Raw genomic sequence first — 22,135 nt, forward strand, 5'->3', positions numbered from 1 at the left:
TCCGATAGATGTTTCGAATCGTGCGTTTGGGACGGCTGTGATTACACGTAAATTTTGTTCGCGTTGTTAAAATGTGCTGTTATATTCCTATAAGGCCGGACCCATCTTGCCCTCTCGAGTAGCCAATCACAACGCGTTATCCAAGATTCTATAGCTAAGACCCAGTTATCAAGAACACAAATTCTAAGAAAATATCTTTTCCGACTTTCTCCGAAATGCGTGACCACAAATTTGCGTGACTACTGAAAACAAACGAACATCTTTAGCCGGCGTCAACCCGCCATGATGGACCGAAACAAATTCATGATGCGGAGATCAATATAACGCACGAGAGACGCTTTTAAATTCGCTGTCAAAATGTCTGCCATTGAATACAACAATCTACTATTTGAAATAAGTCAGAGACTTGACGAGCTGAACGTACTTGTTCGTTTAGTGTTTATGTGCAGAGGGAAACTGGCGTCTGGTAGCGAAGACAATATCCGAAATGTACTGTCGTTGTTTAAAGAACTGGAGGAACAGAATAATCTTGGAATTGATCGTCTGGAGAAATTAAAAGAGCTCCTTAAAGGTGTTGGGGAATGGTCTCTTAGTGAAAAAGTTGAGAAGTTTGAAAGAAAAAGAAAGGAATATAGCGACCTGCTTGAACAGATAATTCGTGTACTTGACGAGCTAAATGACCTCAAGCGACTGATCGCGTTGTGCAGAGGAAAGATATCGGAAGAAAGTGAAGGCCACATTCAGGATGTTCGATCGTTGTTTAAGGAACTAGAAAACCAGAACAATTTAGGAACATACTATCTCGATATCTTGAAAGGAATTTTGATTAAAATAGAGAAAGATGATCTTGTCAAGGAAGTGGAGGAGTTCGAAGAAAGAAGAAGGCAGGACGACGAAGTTAAAAGGAAAGACGATGATTTTCACAAAAGAAAAAGTAAGTTAAAGCTTATCTGTTTCCTTTTTTAGCCATTAAAGCATTTGCAGGAATATAGTTTCTGTTGTCTCGATCTGTTCCGTCCGTGGTCAGCCGAGTACATTAAAAATGCACGGAATTCTGAGAAACATAGGGTCGCTCAGTCCCCTCTTTTTACCTTGTTCAGTGGTTGTATGCCCCATAATAGTCATAAATCAAAGGCCCTTTGGGCTGTCTCGTGTCACTCCCTTTCCAATATGTGTAATTTGAGATTTCTGTGTTAAAACCACGAGGTATAGCCTCGTTTTGGTGCTAAGCTTGTTTTCGTTCTATAATTTCATAAAATGATTGTTCGTTTATAATTCTTTTTGATGTATTGTTGTCTTGTTTCTTTTGTTTTTGTAAAGTTCTCAGGCTCAAAGGCTAGTTTGAGCCTGTTTCAATTCGCTAAGGGTGCAGAGGATTATAAAGAAGGGGCATTCCAAATTAGGACGAATTTGGTTGATGCTAAAAAGTAAACAGATCAATGTAAGACATTGACTTTGATCAGTAGTAAAGAGTATTCTGGGCTCGAATTGTCACTATTCGTTCTCGTCGCTATTCAGGACTATTCGTCACTATTCGCAACTATTAATGATAATGATAATCAATTTATATAGCGCATTTTTCATATGTATATGTTCAAATGCGCTGTACACATACTGTAGTTTACTACACAAAGGCCAGACCACAACACCGGGAACTTCGTGCCCTACCATTCGTTAGTATTTGCACCTATTTGTCACTATTTGTTACTATTCGTCACTATCCAACTACTATTCGCTACTATTGGCCATTATTCACGACTTATCACATACTATTCGCGACTATTCGGGAGTATTCGTACTATTCGGTATTCAGTTTTTCCAGACATCTATTTAGACCAAGCCGCCATTCAACACAGGAGAGGGGACTGCTCAGAAGCTTTTAAGTCAGAAAAGCGTGTACTCGACATCAGTCTGAGGCTGTTTGGGGCAGGGGTTACACAACATTCACGAGGCGAGTACATCTCAGTTCTTGAGCCCAAGAAGCATATCAGACGGAAACTGTTTGGTGAAGAACATTCAGAGACTGCTGACAGTTATCTTTCAGTGGGGGCTACACAACATCCAGTTGAAGACTACAACTCTGCTCTCGAGTTCAAGAAGGGTGCACTTGAAATAAGACGGAAACTGTTTGGTGAGCATCCATTGACCACTAACAACAACCATGAAGTGAGGGTTACACAACATTCACTAGAAGACTACACCTCTGCTCTCTATGAGAGGTCTTCACTTGATATCATAATGAGACTGTTTGGTGAAGAACATCCAACGATCACTTGCACTTACCATTCAGTAGGTGTAACACAGCATTCACTTGCCGACTACATGTCCGCTCTTAAGTCCAAAAAGCGTGCGCTTTATATTAGATGGAAACTGTTTGGTGAAGGATATTCAGAGACAGTTGACAGCTACCATTCAATAGGGGTGTTACACATCATTCACTGAGCGACTACACCTCTGCTCTGGAGCCGGATCCAAGCTTGTACTTGATATCAGTCTGAAACTGTTTGGTGAAGAACATTCAGAGATGGCTGAAAGCTATCATTGAGCTGGGGGTTACACAACATTCACTGGGCAACTACATCTCCACTTTGGAGTTCAAGAAGCGCGTGTATGATATAAGAATGAAACTGTTTGGTAAAGAACACTTACAGACTACTGACAGCTATCATTCAGTAGGGGTTACACAACATTCTCTGGGATCGCGAGACTACATCTTTTCTCTTTAGTCAGACAAGCGTGTACTCGACATCAGAATGAAGCTGTTTGGTGACTGAGGACACCCAAAAACGGTTACAGCAATCGTTCAGTATCGTTTGTTATCAGTATTGTTTCTCATTTTTAGCTCATTACCGCGTGAGTATACTGAATCATTACGAAAGGAAGTAAGTATATGAAACTTTATTTAAACAGTGTGGGTCATTCAGGTAGAAAAAGTTATTATAAAAGGAAATGTTATGCTAAGCTGTAAAAAGCTAGTTTGTTATCTATTTACAGGGAGTTCATTTAAGACTTTTGCGCCACTAAAAAGAAAGGTGTTTTAGAAGATATACCATTTCCGGGGATGGGGAAAGCAGAGACGGTGGAACATTTTGCTGAGATAATTTTCAGTCTTCTTTTATTTATATGCGGGAAATAAAAATGGCAAACATGCGGGAAAACAAAACGACAAAACACGCGGGGAAAAAACCAGAACACATATTATTTATGATTTTTACCCAACAAAAAACGTGCTCTCTATTTTTGACGCAAAAGAACGCAAGAGGAATTGAGGGTTACTCGAAGCACTCGTCCCCTTTGTCACCTTTTTGCGCCACCCATTAAGCGGCCACCTCCTGTTTAGCGGACAGTTACTGAAGTCCCGAAACTACTGTCAGTAAAATACTCTCAAGAAAAACCCCTCTTAAGCGGCCAACCCTATTTAGCGGCCGCGGTCACCTTTTTTGCCGTTCCGATGAGCGTTTTTCTATTACTTTTGTCCCTATTTAGCGACCAGTAAGAATGTAATTTACGATCTTTGGGTTTGTTTTTAACAAGCTCGGACAGAGTCAAAAATGAAAGTGACGGCTGATAAAATAATTCAAACATAGGCTAATTGTCGTCTTCACGTGATTCCGTTATTCCTTTTCACGCTATATTGTATTGAAGAAACGTAACCTTTTTATAATGTCTTATGCTAATTTCTGACGAACCCCTATTAAACGGCCAACCTCTATTATTAAAAGCGGCCAGTTGCCATTTTCCCGAGGATGGCCGCTTAATAGGGGTTCTACTGTTTTTTGTGACGAAAACGCTGAAAATAGAAAATTCGGTATGTTTGTAACGAACGTTTTACACATACCCAGCATGACCCAGGTAAGTAGCATTCCCAAGGTAAATAACACCAAGGTAAACTCACGCAGGAATACGTTACCGAGGTGTTTGCGGTCACACACTTAACACTTTACCAAGGTCAATCTTTCATACTGCTTTCGGCGCGAAATGCGAAAGTGGATAATTCGAGGGTGCTTTCAAGCATCATCTCGCAGAATTAGAAAGAAGAATTAGAAAGTGAGGACTCTGTTTATAAGAGATAAAATCGAAATACATATAAGAAAATGAACTATAGATCTTCCTTGACTTGTGTTGTATTTATTAAAACGCCAAATTTCCAAAAGAAAAGCTTATACTTATAAATCAGCAAGCCATTTAGCTTTCCACATTCTAAGAACAGTAAGAAAGACCGCGTTTTTGCTGCCTTGAACACGCAAAGTTGACCTCCGGAAATCTAAACCTCGCGCCATCATATTTAATTTCAAATTTCTCTGTTTAATTTATTTGCTTATCTTTAAGTTTGCCTCGCGATCGGTCATTTTATCTTGGGGTACTTGAAAAACCCACCTATTTACCTCGGTATCTTCATGGATAGTATCCATGGTAACTTTCATGGGCAATTCTTTTGTTCTTTTTTAATTACGTATCCATGGAAATACACCGCGGTAAATTTACCTTGGGAAATGTCGTTCACACACGATTTGTGAGTTTCCCGAGGTAAAGAGCCCTTTTACCACTGTAAAAGGACGATGTGTAATCGCAACTGTATAAGTTTGACACACTACACTAACCTATTCTTTTCTTGAAACCCTACACTGCTGATGTTGACGGCAAAGCCACTGCCCGGCTATTTTTCGAACAGAAATCAAGTTATCGCCGCGTAGAACACAAATCAAACTACTCCCTGGCAGTTAGAAAGGACTAATACAAAGTATAAACGAAAGAGATAACTTATATTTGACGAGTTCTATAAGATTTGGTAGACAGAAATTCTTGCATTCGACGTAAACAACTGACAAGACACCTTGTATCGTATATCAACTGTTTGACCTTGTATCGTTATCAACTTTTGTAGGAAAAATTATTCAACAGCGCATTTGTCAGCCTCTTTAATTTGTTATTTTTTTGAAAAATTTCCTTAAAATTAGTTGGGTAATACTCTAGCTCTTTAAGTAGACCTTAAGTATACTTGCCGAAATATTACTTCAGATGTGAACGGGTCTAATTTCAACTTTTAAAAAAGAGTTAAAAAGTAGGGATCAATTTAGGTTTCTGGGAAACTGCTCACCTACCCCCTCCCCAAACCTAACATTTTGCCCAAAGCGATAAGTAAGGGTTAATGTTAGGTTTGGGGAGGAGTAGGTGAGCAGTTTCAAAGTAGCCTACTTTGAAGCCGTGACAACGTATCGTGTTCAAAAGAACCGAAGTGCACTTTCAAGTCGAGTTCAACCCATCAACGCACTATCAAAACAATTTCAGGAAATTGATTGTCAATCAAATGCGTTATCAGAACACGCAAGACTATTACGACACGCTCATTTCTTTTTGTAAAAAGAAAATTTACACAATCGCAAATCACGCATTTTGTTCCTTTCGCGATAACTTAAATCGACGGTTTGCTAGAGGAGCAAATCCAGATCAGCCAATGAACGGCGGTCAACATTGGCCATTTCCATCTACGAGCGCCACATTTTATCATCCAGCTGAACTGCGAAGCTTGCCAGCAGGTCCAGAGCAGTGTACATGATCCAATTCGCATGCAATCACCAATTCTACTGGCAATAAGCAAGCCATCGCCTCAGTCTTCAGTTGCAAGTGATGTCGAAGTACTTGCCACGGCAAACACAAAACGAAAAAACCTCGCGTTAAGTCTGCTGACAGGACTGAGAAAGAAACGCACGAACTTCTTGAAGCGTGGGCCCCCAAATTCAGTAAGCTGTGGGGGGTTTCACAAAGAGAAAAAATTCAAAATCTGGAACAATATATATTCTTAGTATAAAGAAAGGTGTCCAGAAAGCCAGAGAATGCTACAACAGGTGAAGAAACGAGTACGAGTTCAAGCAGTTCAAGCAGCGATCTCGCTCGGCTGGAGAACGGATGGATTTCAGAAAATTAAAGAAGGCTTCCCCTATTTCGACATCTTTGTTCAGGTGATGGGGCCGCCGCGACATCATCGATCCCTCTAAAATGGCCGATCCCTATGGCCGATTATTAAAATGGCAATAAGTTCTACCTTTACCTCAGAGCCGAGTGTAAACGAGGGTTCGCAAATCGAAAGTGTAAATGTTTCTCTCCATGAATCAAAATACGCCTGAGGAAAAAGAAAGGCAAAAAGAACGACTCCAGGCTGACAGAGTTCTTTTATTGAAATGTGGGAAGAAAGTATGGAACAGCACAACGCAAGATTTGAACGATCGGCTGAAATGTTCCTTGACGCTCAATCAGCAGGCAAATGGAACAAAAAAATGCCACAGTTGACATTTTTAAAGATTTAGCATCAAAATAATTGTTTTTATCTAATCGTTTATCTTCTGTTATTGAATCGTTGTCACCCCTTTCAATACAAAAGTTGTGCAAAACTCACGTAGCAATCATAGTCTTTTTTAGGATACTCGTTTTTTTGTTCAACCTTTTTCAACGCAATTCTCCAACGTACTTTCAACATGCCAAATGCTCGTTCCACTCAGTACAGATCGTAGCGCACCGAACTTTAGGTTTTAAACTTTCTCTGCTCTTAAGTCAGGCGTCCTCTGTCCGGGTAGGGTTTCACTAGAGAGGTTCGTTAGTGGATAGGCACTGTCGCCAGCTAAAAGGGGCCTTATTTCTGTTCCATTTATATTGCCTGTTGGACCACTAAGAATTTGCTGGTTTGCTGCAAGTTCACAAAAAAAAGTCTACTCTGTTGCGTGTATTCCGCGTGGGAGTGCACCGAATCTGTTGAAGACCCGTATAGGGCTGTGAACTAACTACAGCAATAAACGTAAAAAAAAAAAAAAAGAAATAAATTTTAAGAACAGTAAAGCGTGCCTGTATTTTTACATAATAAGCCCTTTACAATAAATACTTCTAACCTACAGTTTGATAAACCAGCGCGTTAGTTGCGACCTTTGTTAAGAAACAGTATCTGTTCTTTGATATTTAATTTCGGCGGCCTCAGATCACAAAGCAAATGTTGACAGGGCGGGAAAAATGTTGACATGGCGGGAAAATTCCCCCTATAGCATATATCTCGTGTCGTCATGACAACGTCATGACGACACGAGACAAAAAGGAATAAGAGTATATCACGGCCGCTTCGGTCACAATTCCCAAGGGCTAATTAGGGCCCATTTACATGGAAAGAGGATGATCCTAGCACTAGGATCATCCTACTTTCATTTAAAATGGAATGATCCTAGTGCTAGAATCATCCTAGTACTAGGATCATCCAAGCGCCATATGTTTTGAGCTTTCAGTTTACATGTGAATGGTTGCATTTGGCCCTAACGCTAGGATCATCCTAGCGGTAGGATCATCCCTCGTCTCAGATAGGATGATCCTAGCGCTAGGATGATCCTGGCGTTAGGGCCAAATGCAACCATTCACATGTAAACTGAAAGCTCAAAACATATGGCGCTCGGATGATCCTGGCACTAGGATCATCCTCTTTCCATGTAAATGGGCCCTATATATAATAGATTGCGAGCGGTCTCTCTCTTGAGGGACTTATACGTGTGACTAATAACGCGAAAGCAGTCAAGCGCGAATCGTTAATACATTTTGAAAGCTGTTTGATGAGGTATGAGTTTTACCTTAGATTTTGTAATGGGCCGATTATTTAAACGAAGCCTAAGTTAGACATGGTTTAAGGCTAAATCAAGGTTAAGACGATGACTTCATAAACCATGGCTAATTGGAGTCTAAATTGCATATTTGCACGCCGATGAGCCGGAGTTTATGAATAGCACGTTTGGACGCCGTCTTGTGAGTGCAGCTTTTGTTTTGACATCATAATCATGCATGCGTGTTATTAAAGGAACAGTATTGTCTTGCTGTTGTTTTCTTTTTCCACGCAACAAACATAATGCAATATAGAGCTGTGCGGAAATATTTTCAAACAATTTTGCCCGCGCATTAAAAGAAAATGAAAAATGGAATCAAATATTACTTTAAATCGACTTAGATTCAGAAAGCACTTGAAACTACAAATAAAAAAGATGACTCCAATGGGAAAGAATCAGTGACAATAGAAAAGGCTGAGCCTCGCCCAGATTGGTTTCGTTTAGGGGTCTAATTCAAATTTCCTGATGAGTATAGCCGTCCATTTCATGTGCCCCTCCCCCGGGCTCATTCAAATTTAGACACTGTGTAGCGGATTTTAGAATACATACGTTGCGAAAATTAAGCATCGGAAAATAGCAACCAAATTGAGTGAAATATAAAAATAACCACTTAGAACAGTGAAGGAACGTTTCAATAACACAGAAAATACGAAGAAGGTACGGATGGAAATTAATTGAAAAGGATTGAAACGGATTGCGGTATGGGTTTTTGAAATACTGTTAGGCTGAACGCCAAAGTTGGTCTTGGTTGTTTATAATATAAGATGATAATGTCTGGGACACATATTTGGTTGAAATGAAGCTATGATGTTGTCTTTTAGATTCACAGAGAGCCTACAGAGGTACTTTCGTCTCACTCATTGAGTTTTAAAGCGTCGGTATTTGACACAGTCCCATTCTCGACCCCAGAGCACTTCTCTTTTGCGCATGACTGACGGCGAGAAGAGCTCTGGGAAACTCCACGCAAGCGTAGCCAAAATCTGGCTACGATGACTCTATTGCGCACGCTCCACATTTATTTACCAGAGACTAGACTCTGCGATTTATGCAAATTTAGACTCGTGTCACGTTATATTGTAAACAGTGCTGTTTTTGGACGATTGTCTGTTGGTAAACATCGTTATACATTAAACATGCTTATTTAGGTAAGAAAGAATTGCTTCGAGACTGTTGATATCGTCTCCAAACAGAAATACATCCGAAAACAACACATATTACGATTGCGTGCACAATCTTTGATTTGCATAAAGCACAAACATTCAATTCCCCAGGGGCCAGGACAACCATTCCGACGCACATTTAAATTTTGGCGGGTTACAGATTGACCAATCAGAGGTGTTTTCATTGTTTCAAGGAACTTCAAATGAGAATAGGTTCTGTTCCAGGGTTGCCCAGAGCTCTTCTCGCCGTCAGTCATGCGCAAAAGAGAAGTGCTTTGGGGTCGAGAATGACACAGTCCCTTTCAAGGGACATTTTCACGGTACTGCGCATGTACAAGTTATGACTCAAGCAATTTCACTTCTATTGATAGACCAATCGGAAGCGATATGTCAATATGCAAATCCTGCGCGTATTTTGTCCGTGTCATGGAATTTTCGTGCAAGCTGATCGATTGACTCGTCTGACTCGTTCAATCGACTCTCTTCACAATTTCAAAGCTCGTGCTGAAAATGTCGCCAGCATCTGCAAATCATTCAACTGCCAGTGTTATGGTGTGTGCTCAAGGAAAGACAACTGGAAAGATGAAAGCAAATCGAATGATTTTCCTTGCAAATCACGCGGCCAGCTACACGACAAGATACCACTGCATTGCTTTGTTTATATGTCTGGAATGATTGATAAAAAGCGTAAAACGAGAAAGTTCAGTTTCCCTTATGCTTCAAAGCTTGTACATTCAACCCTTTCTGTTATGATAGAATTCTCTCACTCGCATGAAGTTGCTGTGAAGATAAATCGGATAGATCGACTGAAACATGCGTTCGAATTCAATTTTGAGATGCAGGAATACAACCGCGAAAACGTCGATGTGGACATGAGATTTCTTAGCTTATGCCACGATCCAAAATTGTTGTGACTCCTTGTAGCTATTTTTTAAATGGTATCAACAATCTACTGCTGTATTTTGTTTTGCAAGAGAACTTGTGATCTTTATGTAGTGAGCAAACAATCTGTGTGATCGCTCGTTTGTATCTCATCACGTCTATGGTCACATTACACCTATAAATTTTATTCAGGCGCATCAAAACACTGTTCTTACCAACCCGCACATTCTACAATTATGAATTTCTAAATGATAAATCCTCCTGTAAGCCACACAAGACCGACTCAAATTTTTAGAAAGTTCGAGGCGGGAAAATCAGAAGTGGTGTTGAATTGCGATTGACCGCTGTGAAATTAACCTCATGGTTCTCAGCCTCATAATATAATTTGAGAGTTTTGAATTCTTTGATATCCAGTTTGTGTGTATGCTTTCCAGTGAGTGTCTGACTTTATTTCAGCGCAAGCGGCTGCTGTCTTGTCATCTGTTGGAAATGTGTTGAAAGGGGGTAAGTTGTTCTTTGTAGCTCCTAAAATGGTTATTTGGCTTTTAGGCTATGCTATCTGCAGGTTTATTGTTTGTAGGCCACGTGTGCATAGCCTGTTCCAGGCGTTCGGTTAGTTGGGAAGCGCGAAAAACGGCGAGCGAAAAAAATAAGGGGAGGGGGGCGGGGAGGAGGGCGAGCGAGAGAACGCCTGTGAGCATTCATAACAAAAGGTCTTTCCGCCCACTTCTAGACCTCCGACAGGGCCCGGGTAACATGAGCGCAGACATTGAAGCTTGTGGTTTTCAGTTGTCAGTTTCAATCAGATTTCTGACAGATTTCCCGGTAAATATTATTTCTCAAGTTCTTCCACGTTGGGAAATGCATTTTGTCGTCTGCGTTTAAATGTCTGCACTCGGAGTCTTCTGCAAGCGAATTCGCCGAATTGTCAGTCCGCCCTTCAACGTGTTGCAGGTTTTGTCAAAAAATGTTAAGTGCCAGGGGAACAAGGTACCGAGAGTTTCTTTATTTAATTCGGTTTCAAGCAAAGATTTAGTTGGGTTTTCTGGAGCCGAGAGTCTGGTGTTGGCCGACCTCGCAAGTTCTTTTGGACATGAACTGAATCCAAACCCACGTTTTCCTGAAATTTGCTGTTTAACCTGCGCAAGAACACTTGCAAGAACTCATGCCAGCGTTCAAAAATTATTCTCGGGGATTGTCGAAAGAGAAACGTCTTAAAAGCGGCAAGTGAATGCAAGATCGCCGACGGGAGAAACTCCCTCCGCGAAGCGTTCACACACTTCAGAAAATTAATCTACAAGTACATCAACCACACAAAGTAGATCGCGGCGCTGCTTGGCTCTGGGTGAAAGCTATTTTGGACCAGATTGATTCAGCAATGAATATTGACGTGGAACAAACTGTTATCAAGATCAGTTTTACCGCTACTGTTTACAAATATTTTCGAGCCGTTTGAATTCGCCCGGAATTTTCTCGTTGCTGTTTTACGCTTTTCAGTTTCTGAATGTTTTAGCTTATGTTGTTTTGATTGTCTGCTGGCTGAAGCCTGTTTGAATTCCTGGCTGAGAGTTTCGAGGAATAAATAGCAATTTGTCAATAATACAAGCATTTACAAATTTATCTTTTTGACGGACCGCATTCGACTTCACTTGTAACGTGTTGTTTTAATATTTATTTTAAAACTAGAAAGTGCTTTATCGCATGTATATTTATTTTAGCGAAGCTTAGGTTATTGTATTTACTGAAAAGCAATTATCGTTGAAACTGTGTCATTTTGATTTACCGTCGACATAACACGCGGAAACAGTTGAAATATCAGACTCTTTCCAAAACCGGTTGGAAGTATACCGAAAAACTTCTCCTTCATAGACCAAATTAAACAGTCTTCCTGTTCTTTGCGAAGACTTTCAACCAGAAAATCCTTCAGTGCGTTGTTTACTGCTGAGTTGAACTCTGCGTGACCGTCACTCGCCGCAGCCATATCTCATTTCACTTCAAGATGAAGGACGCTTGAGTGTTGACAAAAGGTGTCAAAATTGACCAATCAGAGGGTATACCAGAATCTGGTATACCGGAACTAGCTTTTGTTAAAAATGCTCACAGGCGTTCTCTCGCCCCCTCGCCTTAGTCCCCTCCCCATTTTTTCGCTCGCCGCTCCTCGCGCCGCTTCCCAACTAACCGAACGCCTGGAACAGGCTACGTGTGCACGGTTCCACGTTAATCAGTTTTATTCAAAGAGTTGTGTTAAAAGATAACTAATATATCAAACCTTAATTACAATGAGATCTCCCAAAAGCGGACAAAATTGTGTCCCTGCCACACACAACAACTACATTATACCCGAGATTTATAGTTGGAAAAGGACCACGGTGGAATGATGCTTCACTCAATTTGGCTGAACCTTTCCAGGACACTTTGCCAATTTTTGTGTAACGTTGCACGACGTGACAGTTACCAGCACCATTTAGCCGCCACTTTGCTTTCCTAAATTAAATTCTGTTCTTTGTTTATCGTCAGTGCTGAATATAAAGACGGTATTCAAAGTGGTTGCGGGTGGTTTAACAGTAGTCTCAACCGTGGATGTATTGAGTCGTTGGTCCACGTTTGACCAGCTCGTTACCGCCGTTAATAGCTGCGTGCTTCCTGCTGGCACCAATCTGGTTCAACTTACTGATGGCTGTGTGTGCCTCACAGTGCGAGCTGAAACTCTATCAGCTCTTACTGCCTTGTGGAAGTTATACCAGGATGGGACGTTGAAGACACGGTTGTACAACTTCTTTGTTACTGACGAAGTAAGAGAACGTGCCGGTGGAGAGCAAGTTGAAGTGATTGTTACCATTGAGGAACAAGAATATGAGAAAGCTTTTCGCGAGTTGATCAATGAAGCTCAAGGTAAATTAATTTTGTAGCCTAAAATATAAATTCTTTTTCATTTCCTTTGTTTTTAAAAAAATCCGGGCACCTATCAGAAAAAAAGCAAACAATAGCTCGATTTCCCTCCCATTTATAATGATAATTATAATGAGCGCGACTACCTCTCTTACGTCTTTTATTTTGGTCGTCCGAGAGACCTGGACCCGATATTTGTTTTAACAGGGCATCAAACGCTCCTGATTGGTTGCCGATGAGGTAAACGCTTCCATTAAATCCCACAATACCTTGCGTCGATACTTTGGAAAACAGATTAGGGACCAGATTTCACAGACAACCAAAATAGAGGACCGTTAGAGAGGAAGCCACGCTGTTGCGTGACAAGGGCCGAGTCACGTAGAACGGTCAAGGGGCCCAGTTTCGCGCTGTTCCTCCCTGCTTCTCGGGTGATACACATTCCAATCCGATGACGTCTCAAGGGCGTAGCCAAAATATGCAAATGTGGGACGTGACCACCTCCCTGCAGTTTGATTGGTTACCTCTACACATGCTCTGTTCGCATTTCTGTAAGTCGGGCGCCGGTCATCAGGACCCAAGGCAAACGTCCCGCAGTGTAAACATTTTAAAGGGAACCTCGGCTTTAAAACAGTTCTGGCCAAAATAAAAGGTTAACAACAGTGTAAAATCGATTTGGTTGTTAAAAGTCGCAAATTCGTTTTTTCATTCGAATACTGAGTCTTTTATTTGTCAGTTTTTGATTTTTTGAATTTCCCGCGCGCCGCCATTTTGGATTTTATGACGTCACTGCGTTGCCGTTATTGTAAAGGCCAATTTACACGGTACGATTTTGTTGCATGCGACAAGCTTACGGCACGCCTGCGACAGTCGTAAGCGAGTTGTAGGTTTGATTTACACGACACAATTCGTGTCGTAGGCCTGTCGTAAGCATGTCGCAAGCATGTCGCATGCGACAAAATGGTACCGTGTAAATCGGCCTTAAGGAAGCAGAGTTTTTTTGTGTGAAACAATTGGGCAACGCACTGACGTCATACATTCCAAAATGGCGTCGCGCGGGTAATTTAAAAGCCATAATCTTTCTCGTTAAAAGTTGTCATTAAATGCCTATTTCTCCCTTGTCCGGTAAAATTTGAAATTTACGCAACATTTCAAACGACTTAGTGTCAACGTGCCTCAAGAGCAGAGCTTCCCTTTAAAAAAAAAAGTCCATTCATATTTAGTAATTATGATCCATTAGACACTCTAATCTGGTGATGCAAATTAGGTCACGTGGACCGTCATCGATGTCATGAACTAATTTAAATGCCATCCATCAAACGTAACACGGTTGCATGGCAAAAATTTAATTAAGCCTTCGACAAGTTCTTGTCAAAAAGCCTGTAAGTGGACCCATAATACTACTGATCACGTTCTTTTGTATCGTCCACACGTGTTGTCTTTCACAGCTAAAGAAACTGAAGACCTTGGAAGACCTAGAAAGGGAGGTCGAAGTTATTCTGATTCCAATTTGTATTGCAAGGCAAGGGATGAGCAGTTTGGAGAAAGTGAAAGGGAACCGGTATTATCTCTTGAAAATAAAAAAAGATTTATGGATCCCGAGAAAGAAGCGCGCGTTCAGAGTTATCTGCAGAACCTCGGTGATGAGCTCGAGACGCACAGTTTGGTGACAGAGTCAAGTGACAGCGGAATAAGAACACATGGTACTCCATCTGATTTTGATAAAATGGAAGACGTCTCTGGTAAATATAATGTATTGGTTTTGTCACAGATATTTCAAAATAAAGTTATCTATTTTAAAGGGAGGTAAATAGCGGAGGATATTTACTGAGCCGTGAAGGGGCCAGTGATATTGTACTTCTATAACCGACAGTACGCTAACTGGACAGAGTAGCCTAAGCCTTCAACCAGTAATCTCACCCACCCAAAATATACATGAGTACCCCCCTAGGGGGGTGGGGGCGAAAATGACTTTGATATTAAATGACTTTTATATTGCTTAGCTTCCGACCATTTTAAATCACCCTTCTAAATTTGAAGAGAAACCGTAAGTTTTCAATCATTTACCTGTGAGTTGAAGCCGTTTCAAATACCAAACTCGGCCGTTATAAAATAGGGATTGATTTCCATATTTACGGTATCCCAGAAATATCGCAAATAAACTGTTCTGGTTTTCATAAAGGTTTCAAAGTATGTTTGGTTGCTTGAACAGCATCAGAAAACTTATAGGTTACAGAGCAAGCTTTGTAGCGTTTTTCATGACCGAATTACTGCTGATAAAGTTTTGGGAAAATATCTATGCAGCCGCCGTATTGGAATCCTTCTCTGTGAGGCACCATATGGCAACAACAAAATTGAGCACGAAAAAAAGTACATTATACCATGAATATCATTCACCTTTACTTTGTATCTCTTATAAAGCTATTACTTCTAATTTTTTACCAGGTTTGAAAATTTAAAAAATGACAAAGATATCCGTTTTTGTGACTGAATTTAAAAACACTTTTATTCGAGACATCAGGAAATTTAAAAATGTTTTGTTTTCGAAACGAAGCAACGTACTAAAATTGGCATAGAGATTAATGTTTTTTATGTCTAGAATATGTGACAAGCCGAATAGCATTGCAGGAAAAACAGTTTAGATTTTAGAATTTTGATGACATCAGATGAAAACGTTTACAGTGGTACAAGTTGAATCTCAGGTGGATAAACTGTGCCGAATGTGCCTGTTCCCATATGTGTCGTAACTCAATAACGTACAACAAATCAGTGAAGCTAAAATTGAAGCACTTGGTTGCACATTTGTAAACTAATTCTTTTCTTTGGCAGTCATGTCGCGTGATTCAAAGGAAGGCGAAGAATCTAGAAGCCAGAGAGGCAGAGATGACCCAAGACGACGAAGAAACGAAGATGCACCAAGCTGTTATGATAAATCTGTTAATGCAAATTACCAAGAAGAAGAGATGCAAATCCCAAAGGACAAGGTGGGACTTGTAATAGGGAAAAAAGGACAGACAATAAAAGATATAAAGGAACGGAGTGGAGTTCACGAGTTATTCATCAAAGACGACCTAGTTCACTTAAGAGGAACAGAAGAACAACGCACCAACGCTAAAAGGATTATTGGCATGATCTTAAGGGTACGCTTTAAATATTTTTTTGTTATAAATTTCGTTGATTTTTTGTGTTGCTTTTTCTGACCTAACCATTAATTAATTTACCCTCCCTTGTTTCCTTCCTTCCTTTCTTCCTTTGTAAAATAGAGTATTGTTTCTCGTCGTGATTGCAATAACAAATTCAAGAAACTAATTAAGGTAGTTTACAAAATACGATATAAAAGTACCTACTCATTTGTTCATATCCGTTTGCTCGATACACAGGGAGAAGACAGCCCTGATCAGGGCAATTGGAAAAAGCTGGACTTTATACCCGAGAAATACATGGGTCGAGTTATTGGAAAAAACCGCGAGCAGTTAAATGATATAGAACAAAAGACTGGGGCAACTTTAAAAGTCTTCCGAAGGAATACCCTCTGTGTCAAGGGATCTATTGAGAGTCAAAAGAGAGCTATTCGGGAAATAAAGGAAATCGTGGTAAGTCTTACTATGAATTAAGCAAGAAGGAGAATTGCTAATCCCACTGGATTGGATGCTAGTCCAACACAGCTTACTCCCCCTTTCGCCAGCATTTTTGTTAGGTAGCGCTTAGCAATTCGCCAGTAGCCATTTATACTCCGTAGTGTATGGAGAGGGACACTGAGAGTGCAGCATTGCTTCAATGACCTTGTTTTATTTCCGACGTCCCCAGGAATGCGCTGCAGAAAGAGAAAGAGAAAAGAAGGGATCTAAAAATGCAAAGGCGTTCATGTTCTTATTATAAAAAGGATCCTTCAGTCTTTTTCTCGAGCTGTTAGTGTCAGTGGGTCCCAGGGGCGGTACTTGGAATTTCAAGTGACAGGGATGATAGAAGGATTTTTGGGGGGTTAAAAGTTTCGATTCCGGGATTTTTTTGGGTAGGAAAATTTGGCAAGAATTTTTTTTATTAAAATAGGGATTTTTTTGGGTATTTAAATTGATCTTAAGAATTCGTGGTAGTGCTTTGGGTGCGTGGTTCTGTAAATAAAGTACAAATGAACGTGTTTTGCTGTTGATTTTTTTGGGGGTTAATTTTTGGTTAAGGGATTTTTTTGGGACTTGATTTTTGCCCCCATTTGATCATCCCCGTCGCTTGAAATCTCGAGTACCCCCTCTGGGCAGTGGATCCGCCCTCATGCAGTATAGCTTTATGAAACTTTATAGCAAACAAGTGACCGGGGCTAAAATCAGAATTTCTAGAAATCCTCACTGATATAGATTGAGAAAAAAAAATCCAAAAAAAAATTCCAAAAAAAAAAAATCAAAAAAATCAAAAAATCAAAAAAATTAAAAAAAAATTTAAAAAAATAAAATAAAAAAATTCAAAATCAAAAATCAAAATATCAAATCAAAATAAAAATATGAATCAAAATATCAATATATATATCAAAATATTATTATATATATCAAAATATTATTATTATTATTATTATATTATTATTTTATTATTATTATTATATTATTATTATTATATCAAAATATTATTATATATATCAAAATATCAATCAAAATATGAGAAATCACGTTATCTGAGAAATGATCTTTGTGTCCAATGATGATTTATATCACTTGTGGTTTCTTTTTCTCAAGAGCAATTCGATGAGACAGTCACAATCAGCCGGTCAACGCCCGGTGCGGTTTGTTCATGTGGACACGAACCAGTTGGACCTGAACCACGAGTTTAAACTGATCACTGTACAACTACCAAATGCCTGTAACGCTGGTGAAACTAACTATAAACTGAAACCACTAGAAACTCCTTCGCATGATATGGATGAGGTAATTTTAGTACACCTTAGTCAGACCATAAGGTACGTCATTGAAAAGGCCAAGTATGTGTGTCATTACTAAAAAATATGATTAACTTCGCTGCATTTGAGCCTTGTGGCTTAATTCAGTTCGGAGCTTATGTCCCGTTTATGTAGCATACAGCGACTATAGGAATATTTTTACTCCTCCAGGATGGGATGTCAGTCCAGAAGCACTGTTTGTTCAATACACACCATAATGATCCCGTCCAGGGCTCGAACCAGGCCTGCTCAATCCTGAGTCCAGTGCATTGCGTGTCTCTTTACAAATCTTATTGTAAACCTTAATTTTGCGTAGATGATGTAGGAAGCGAACGCGGTTTATGTCGTTAAGGTTTGTATACTGACAATACACATGAACTCTAACAGGATTCGCCCGCTGAATTCACTGACATAGACAAACTGAAAGAAAAACTCCTCGCGGTGTTAAAGAAAATTCACAAAGAAAATGAAGAGGAGAGGGTCATAATTGACATATGGTGTCATCTCGGTCACTCCTACATAACTGAAGTCGATGAAGGTGAGAAAAAGACTTGCTCTGTTCCTTCAGCGTCCGTGTTAAAGAGGTTCAACTGTATTTACATGTATGATGTATTCTCGGTTGGTCATCTGAAAAGCAGACAGAGGAATCTAACCGGATACGGATACGGTTGCGCAATATATTCACTCGAAGTTGTACCTGTAGGTTGTCCGGATTCGTCTTGTAAGCTAAGCTGTTACGCGTATGTAGAGGCGAGGGGGGGGGGGGGGATAAAATAAATAGTGAAACGAACAACACAACAATTCACAGCATTTGATTATATCAGTCGGTAATGTTTGCATAGACATCACGGACAAAAAAAAACTATTCGCAAACGTTTCACTCATACTTTGGTTTTCATGGTTTTACGCCGGCTGTCAACATGCAGCCGCTGCATTGTGGTTATAATTGATGCTTTCGTAGAATGTAATTTTTTCCTTATTTCTTACAGCCGACTTAGATGAAGAGTACTTTACTCTTGCGGAAATCAAAGAAAATCTTGAGGACAAAAATAGTTGGAAGTTAAAATTTAAAGGAGGCTTAGAAAAGATAGAAGTCGAATACATTGAAAGGGGAATGGAATCCCGTACAGCTAAGAAGGAAATAAGACACGACTTCATCTTCTACACACCTACTTGTAGATATGTTCGTGTTAAGGTACATTTTTTTATTGTTAATCATTTTATCATGCATCATTGTAGGGGGCGTTTTTTTTTGACAAACAAGTCTCTCGATTAATTAAATTCAGATCTGTTTTTCAAATGGTACTGGCAGGAGAATGTTTCCTTATATTATAAACCGGATCTAGTTTTCTCTGCTTTGGAAAGGTTTTATATTTGCATGTATATGCGAAAACCGGATGTTCTCGGGCCAGAGTTAAATCTGTACAAGTTTCCGGTAAATTTCCAAGCTAGTGTAAAACTGTTTGTGACCCTGTTTAATGTTTGGCAAAGAACAAAACAGAGCGGGAAACCAAGAGATCTGGAGCCGAGGTTAAATAATTCATCAAGTTCAAACAAAGGAAATCAGCTGCAGTGCCGTGACGGTGGTTGGATGTGTGATCTTCAATTCAGTTTCGATTAAGAGAGTGTTTCATCACTTTTCCAAACACCTCAAAGTACGTCAGAAATACTCCGCTGCACGTCGCGATCGTATTTTCAACTCTTTTCGAGGGGTGTTTGAAAATGTGATGAAACACTCTCTCTCGTGTTTGATATATTGCAAGACGTCATAAGCCTTTTGCTAAATCGTAAATACCCTTCTTCCTCGCTTTAAAAATGATTTTCAAATAACCTTGATTTACTTCTTGTGGACGATTTTGGTTTACTTTGTGCTGTACATGTCAGTCATAAAGCCACTGCGTACTCAGTTTTCCGGCTTATTTTGTTACCTAGGTATGGCTTACAGAGAAAGATGCTGACGAGCAGGAAGGAGGCGAGGCAGCCTCCTTGGCGTTCTCTCGTGCACCATTTGATGTTATGACTGTGTCGTCCCATGTGTTGCCTGATGAGCAGGGGGATTCGAAGGACACTCCATGTTTTTACATGTGCGCTCAGACTCAGCAGAGAATGAAAGCGGACATCTTGATGGCATCCAAGGAATGCGATTACCGATTGTTCATAAAAACATGTAAAAAAATTGAAATTAATTTTCTTTACAACTACTTTACGCCATTCTGTTACTGTTACGGCAGAACGCCTTGTCACTTATGGATCTTGAATCACAAAAGTTATTTTACTTCTCATAATAGCAAATAGCTGTACACTGACACATACTCGACGAAGAATCTCAGGACAGATACTCTGTTTAAGACATTAAAAAGTTCAAGATGGTGACAGAAATTAGTAAACATTACGCTTCCATCAATACTTCTCTAATGAATTCGAAGTTGTGATTTACGTGTATGAGGCAGACTCAGTGGGCAAAATTTCAAAAACTCTACGTTTTCTAATGTGGTTTTTCTCCAGGCCCAATTAACCTTGTTGCCAGGACGCCTCAAGCCGAAGAAGAAGACAAAATTCTTGAAAGTTATCTGATGGGAATGAAGATTGAAGGAGATCAACTGGTGTTGCCACCAGTCTCCGAGCGTCCAGGCGGGTTTGACCTGTCTTACAGGCGCCGCAGTCTAAGAAAGATATATGAGTATCCAACGGAAGAAAAGAAGTTTAGCTTGCTTGTCTCTAAATATCAAGAAAAAACCGTGGATCCTGTCGAGACTGAAGCGAGCGGCTTCGACGAAATAGCCACTGAGGTATTGCTTTCATTCACCTTAATTCTCAAAACCTCTCCTGGAACTTCTATTTTTTTTCTCGAACTGTAATAAAAGGAGGAATAGTTTCCGCAATTTATGATACTTTGTCAGAGGTCAAGCCAAACTTAGGCTTATTACTCGAGTGTCAGTCCCTCCGTAGTGAGGAGTGACCTCTCTGTTTGTCAGTCAGTCAGTCTGTCTCGTCAGTTAGGAAATCAGTCAAACGCGGGTAAGAAAAATTCCCAGTCAGTCAGTTAATCAACCACAGGCAGTCAGAGATTGATTGTAATCATTTTGCTTTGTTTTCCTTGTACAGACAGATATACATCTTCACTGTAAAGAATGGGACGAGCTACTTGAGGAAGGAAACTGGGAACCAGAGCAGATTGTGGCCAAGCTACCTAACTTCTTACAATTTCTAAGAAATGTTCAGAGAAATGTAGCCCCACAAGAGGCGGCCAGTGACGCGGAAGACTGAATACAAACTGAACTTTTTTGTAGTAAAACCAAAACCAAAGTAATCACACCTGACCAAACACCACAACCGAAAACTTCGCAATGACCAACAAGAACTCAAAGCAAAACATTCATCCCACGTCAAGCACGACAAAACGCGCTCAGCATGTCACGTGTGATGGTTTTGTGGCTGATACTTTAGGCTAGGCAAATTGAACTTTTTTTAAACCATAACATATACGACACTTGATTTCTTTCGACAGTTAATCAAAGAACCACCCGATTCTCACTTAATTTTGCTAGTTTTTGTTGTTGTGACCATACTAATGTTGATAAAAGGGCATAGACATTCTCTGTATAAATAAATGATTAGCATCGTTGAATCTACCCAAAGTATAAAACTACTTTAAGAAAACACAATTGGTGTTTACTCTGTCTGAGCAACTAACCAGTAGAAACGCTTCGGTTACGTAATTCATGCATATAAGTGTAGAAAGTGCATTTTTTGGCCGTGCACGGTCGTGGACCTTCCAACATAAATCTTGTTCACATAATCTGATGCGTACACGGCTCACGTTTGAGTTCTGCCAACTCATTCGAGTACTTACCTCATAGTTTCTATTTTCTATTTCTTTTTTAACAGCAACGATAACAACACTGCATGACGTTTTAACCTGCATGTTTTCAAAACACCAAGTCATCCAATCAGGGCTTTCGTTTATATATAACCAAGTTGAACAAAGTTTTTTAAGATGTATTGCGCGTTTACGCCTAGAGACAGATATCAAACAAACCCCGAACACCCGAGTCTTTCGAATATGCACGTTTTAGCCAGATTCAATAGGCATTTTAATAAATGATAACATCAGTTACTACATACTCTTCTTCGTAATAAATGTCTCTTTCATATACCATATTCAAATTGCATTATATACAACTATGTTACCAAGTCTACACATATACTACATTGCAAGGCGCAACTCAGCTAGTACTAGTTCACGGTCATGATCATGCCTGCCCTTGACCATAGATCGAGAATTCACAATAGCTATAGACCGCGATGATGTAAATAAATTAAAATCATTGACATTAAAAAGTGAAACTTTTCTTGTTGTAACATGGGACGATATACACTGGTACAAATTGCCCCATTCACACCAACCAGTTGAACAGCAAGTGATTAAAAAAGAAATAAAAAACACAAAGACGTGAAAGGTGAATATTACACAGGGTCCTACTCGTGGTTCCTCATGAGACCGCCCAAGTCTACTAGCACAAATACGTTTTTGTTCGTGAATATCAGACAGTAGCGACCTTCAGATCAGAGTACGAGTACGACTTCTTAAACCTAGTGCTTATGCTTTCGATTACAGTCAACTCTCTCTTAACGGACACCTCTTTAAGACG

At 39.9% G+C, this 22,135-nt stretch overlaps 2 protein-coding genes across 2 annotated transcripts in view; both read left to right on the forward strand.

Annotated features, from left to right (window-relative positions):
- Window positions 1-21,891, forward strand: part of LOC144637779 (uncharacterized) — a 35,370-nt gene extending 13,479 nt beyond the window's left edge. The window contains exon 10 of the mRNA XM_078496860.1: window positions 21,765-21,891. The gene's annotated coding sequence lies outside the window, so the exon portion shown is untranslated. The remainder of the gene's footprint in view (window positions 1-21,764) is intronic.
- LOC144637778 (uncharacterized) lies at window positions 250-21,782 on the forward strand. Its single transcript, XM_078496857.1, has 12 exons — window positions 250-934; window positions 10,130-10,177; window positions 12,191-12,565; window positions 14,008-14,301; window positions 15,389-15,699; window positions 15,940-16,152; window positions 17,284-17,472; window positions 17,871-18,021; window positions 18,473-18,678; window positions 19,416-19,650; window positions 19,989-20,272; window positions 20,589-21,782. The coding sequence occupies exons 1-12, from the start codon at window positions 358-360 to the stop codon at window positions 20,748-20,750; spliced, it is 3,045 nt and encodes a 1,014-aa protein (XP_078352983.1). The 5' UTR covers window positions 250-357; the 3' UTR covers window positions 20,751-21,782.
- Window positions 21,892-22,135: the final 244 nt, after the last annotated feature.

Source organism: Oculina patagonica, chromosome 14, assembly GCF_052425735.1.
Source record: "Oculina patagonica isolate OP01 chromosome 14, crgOcupat, whole genome shotgun sequence".
Lineage (NCBI taxonomy): Eukaryota > Metazoa > Cnidaria > Anthozoa > Scleractinia > Oculinidae > Oculina > Oculina patagonica.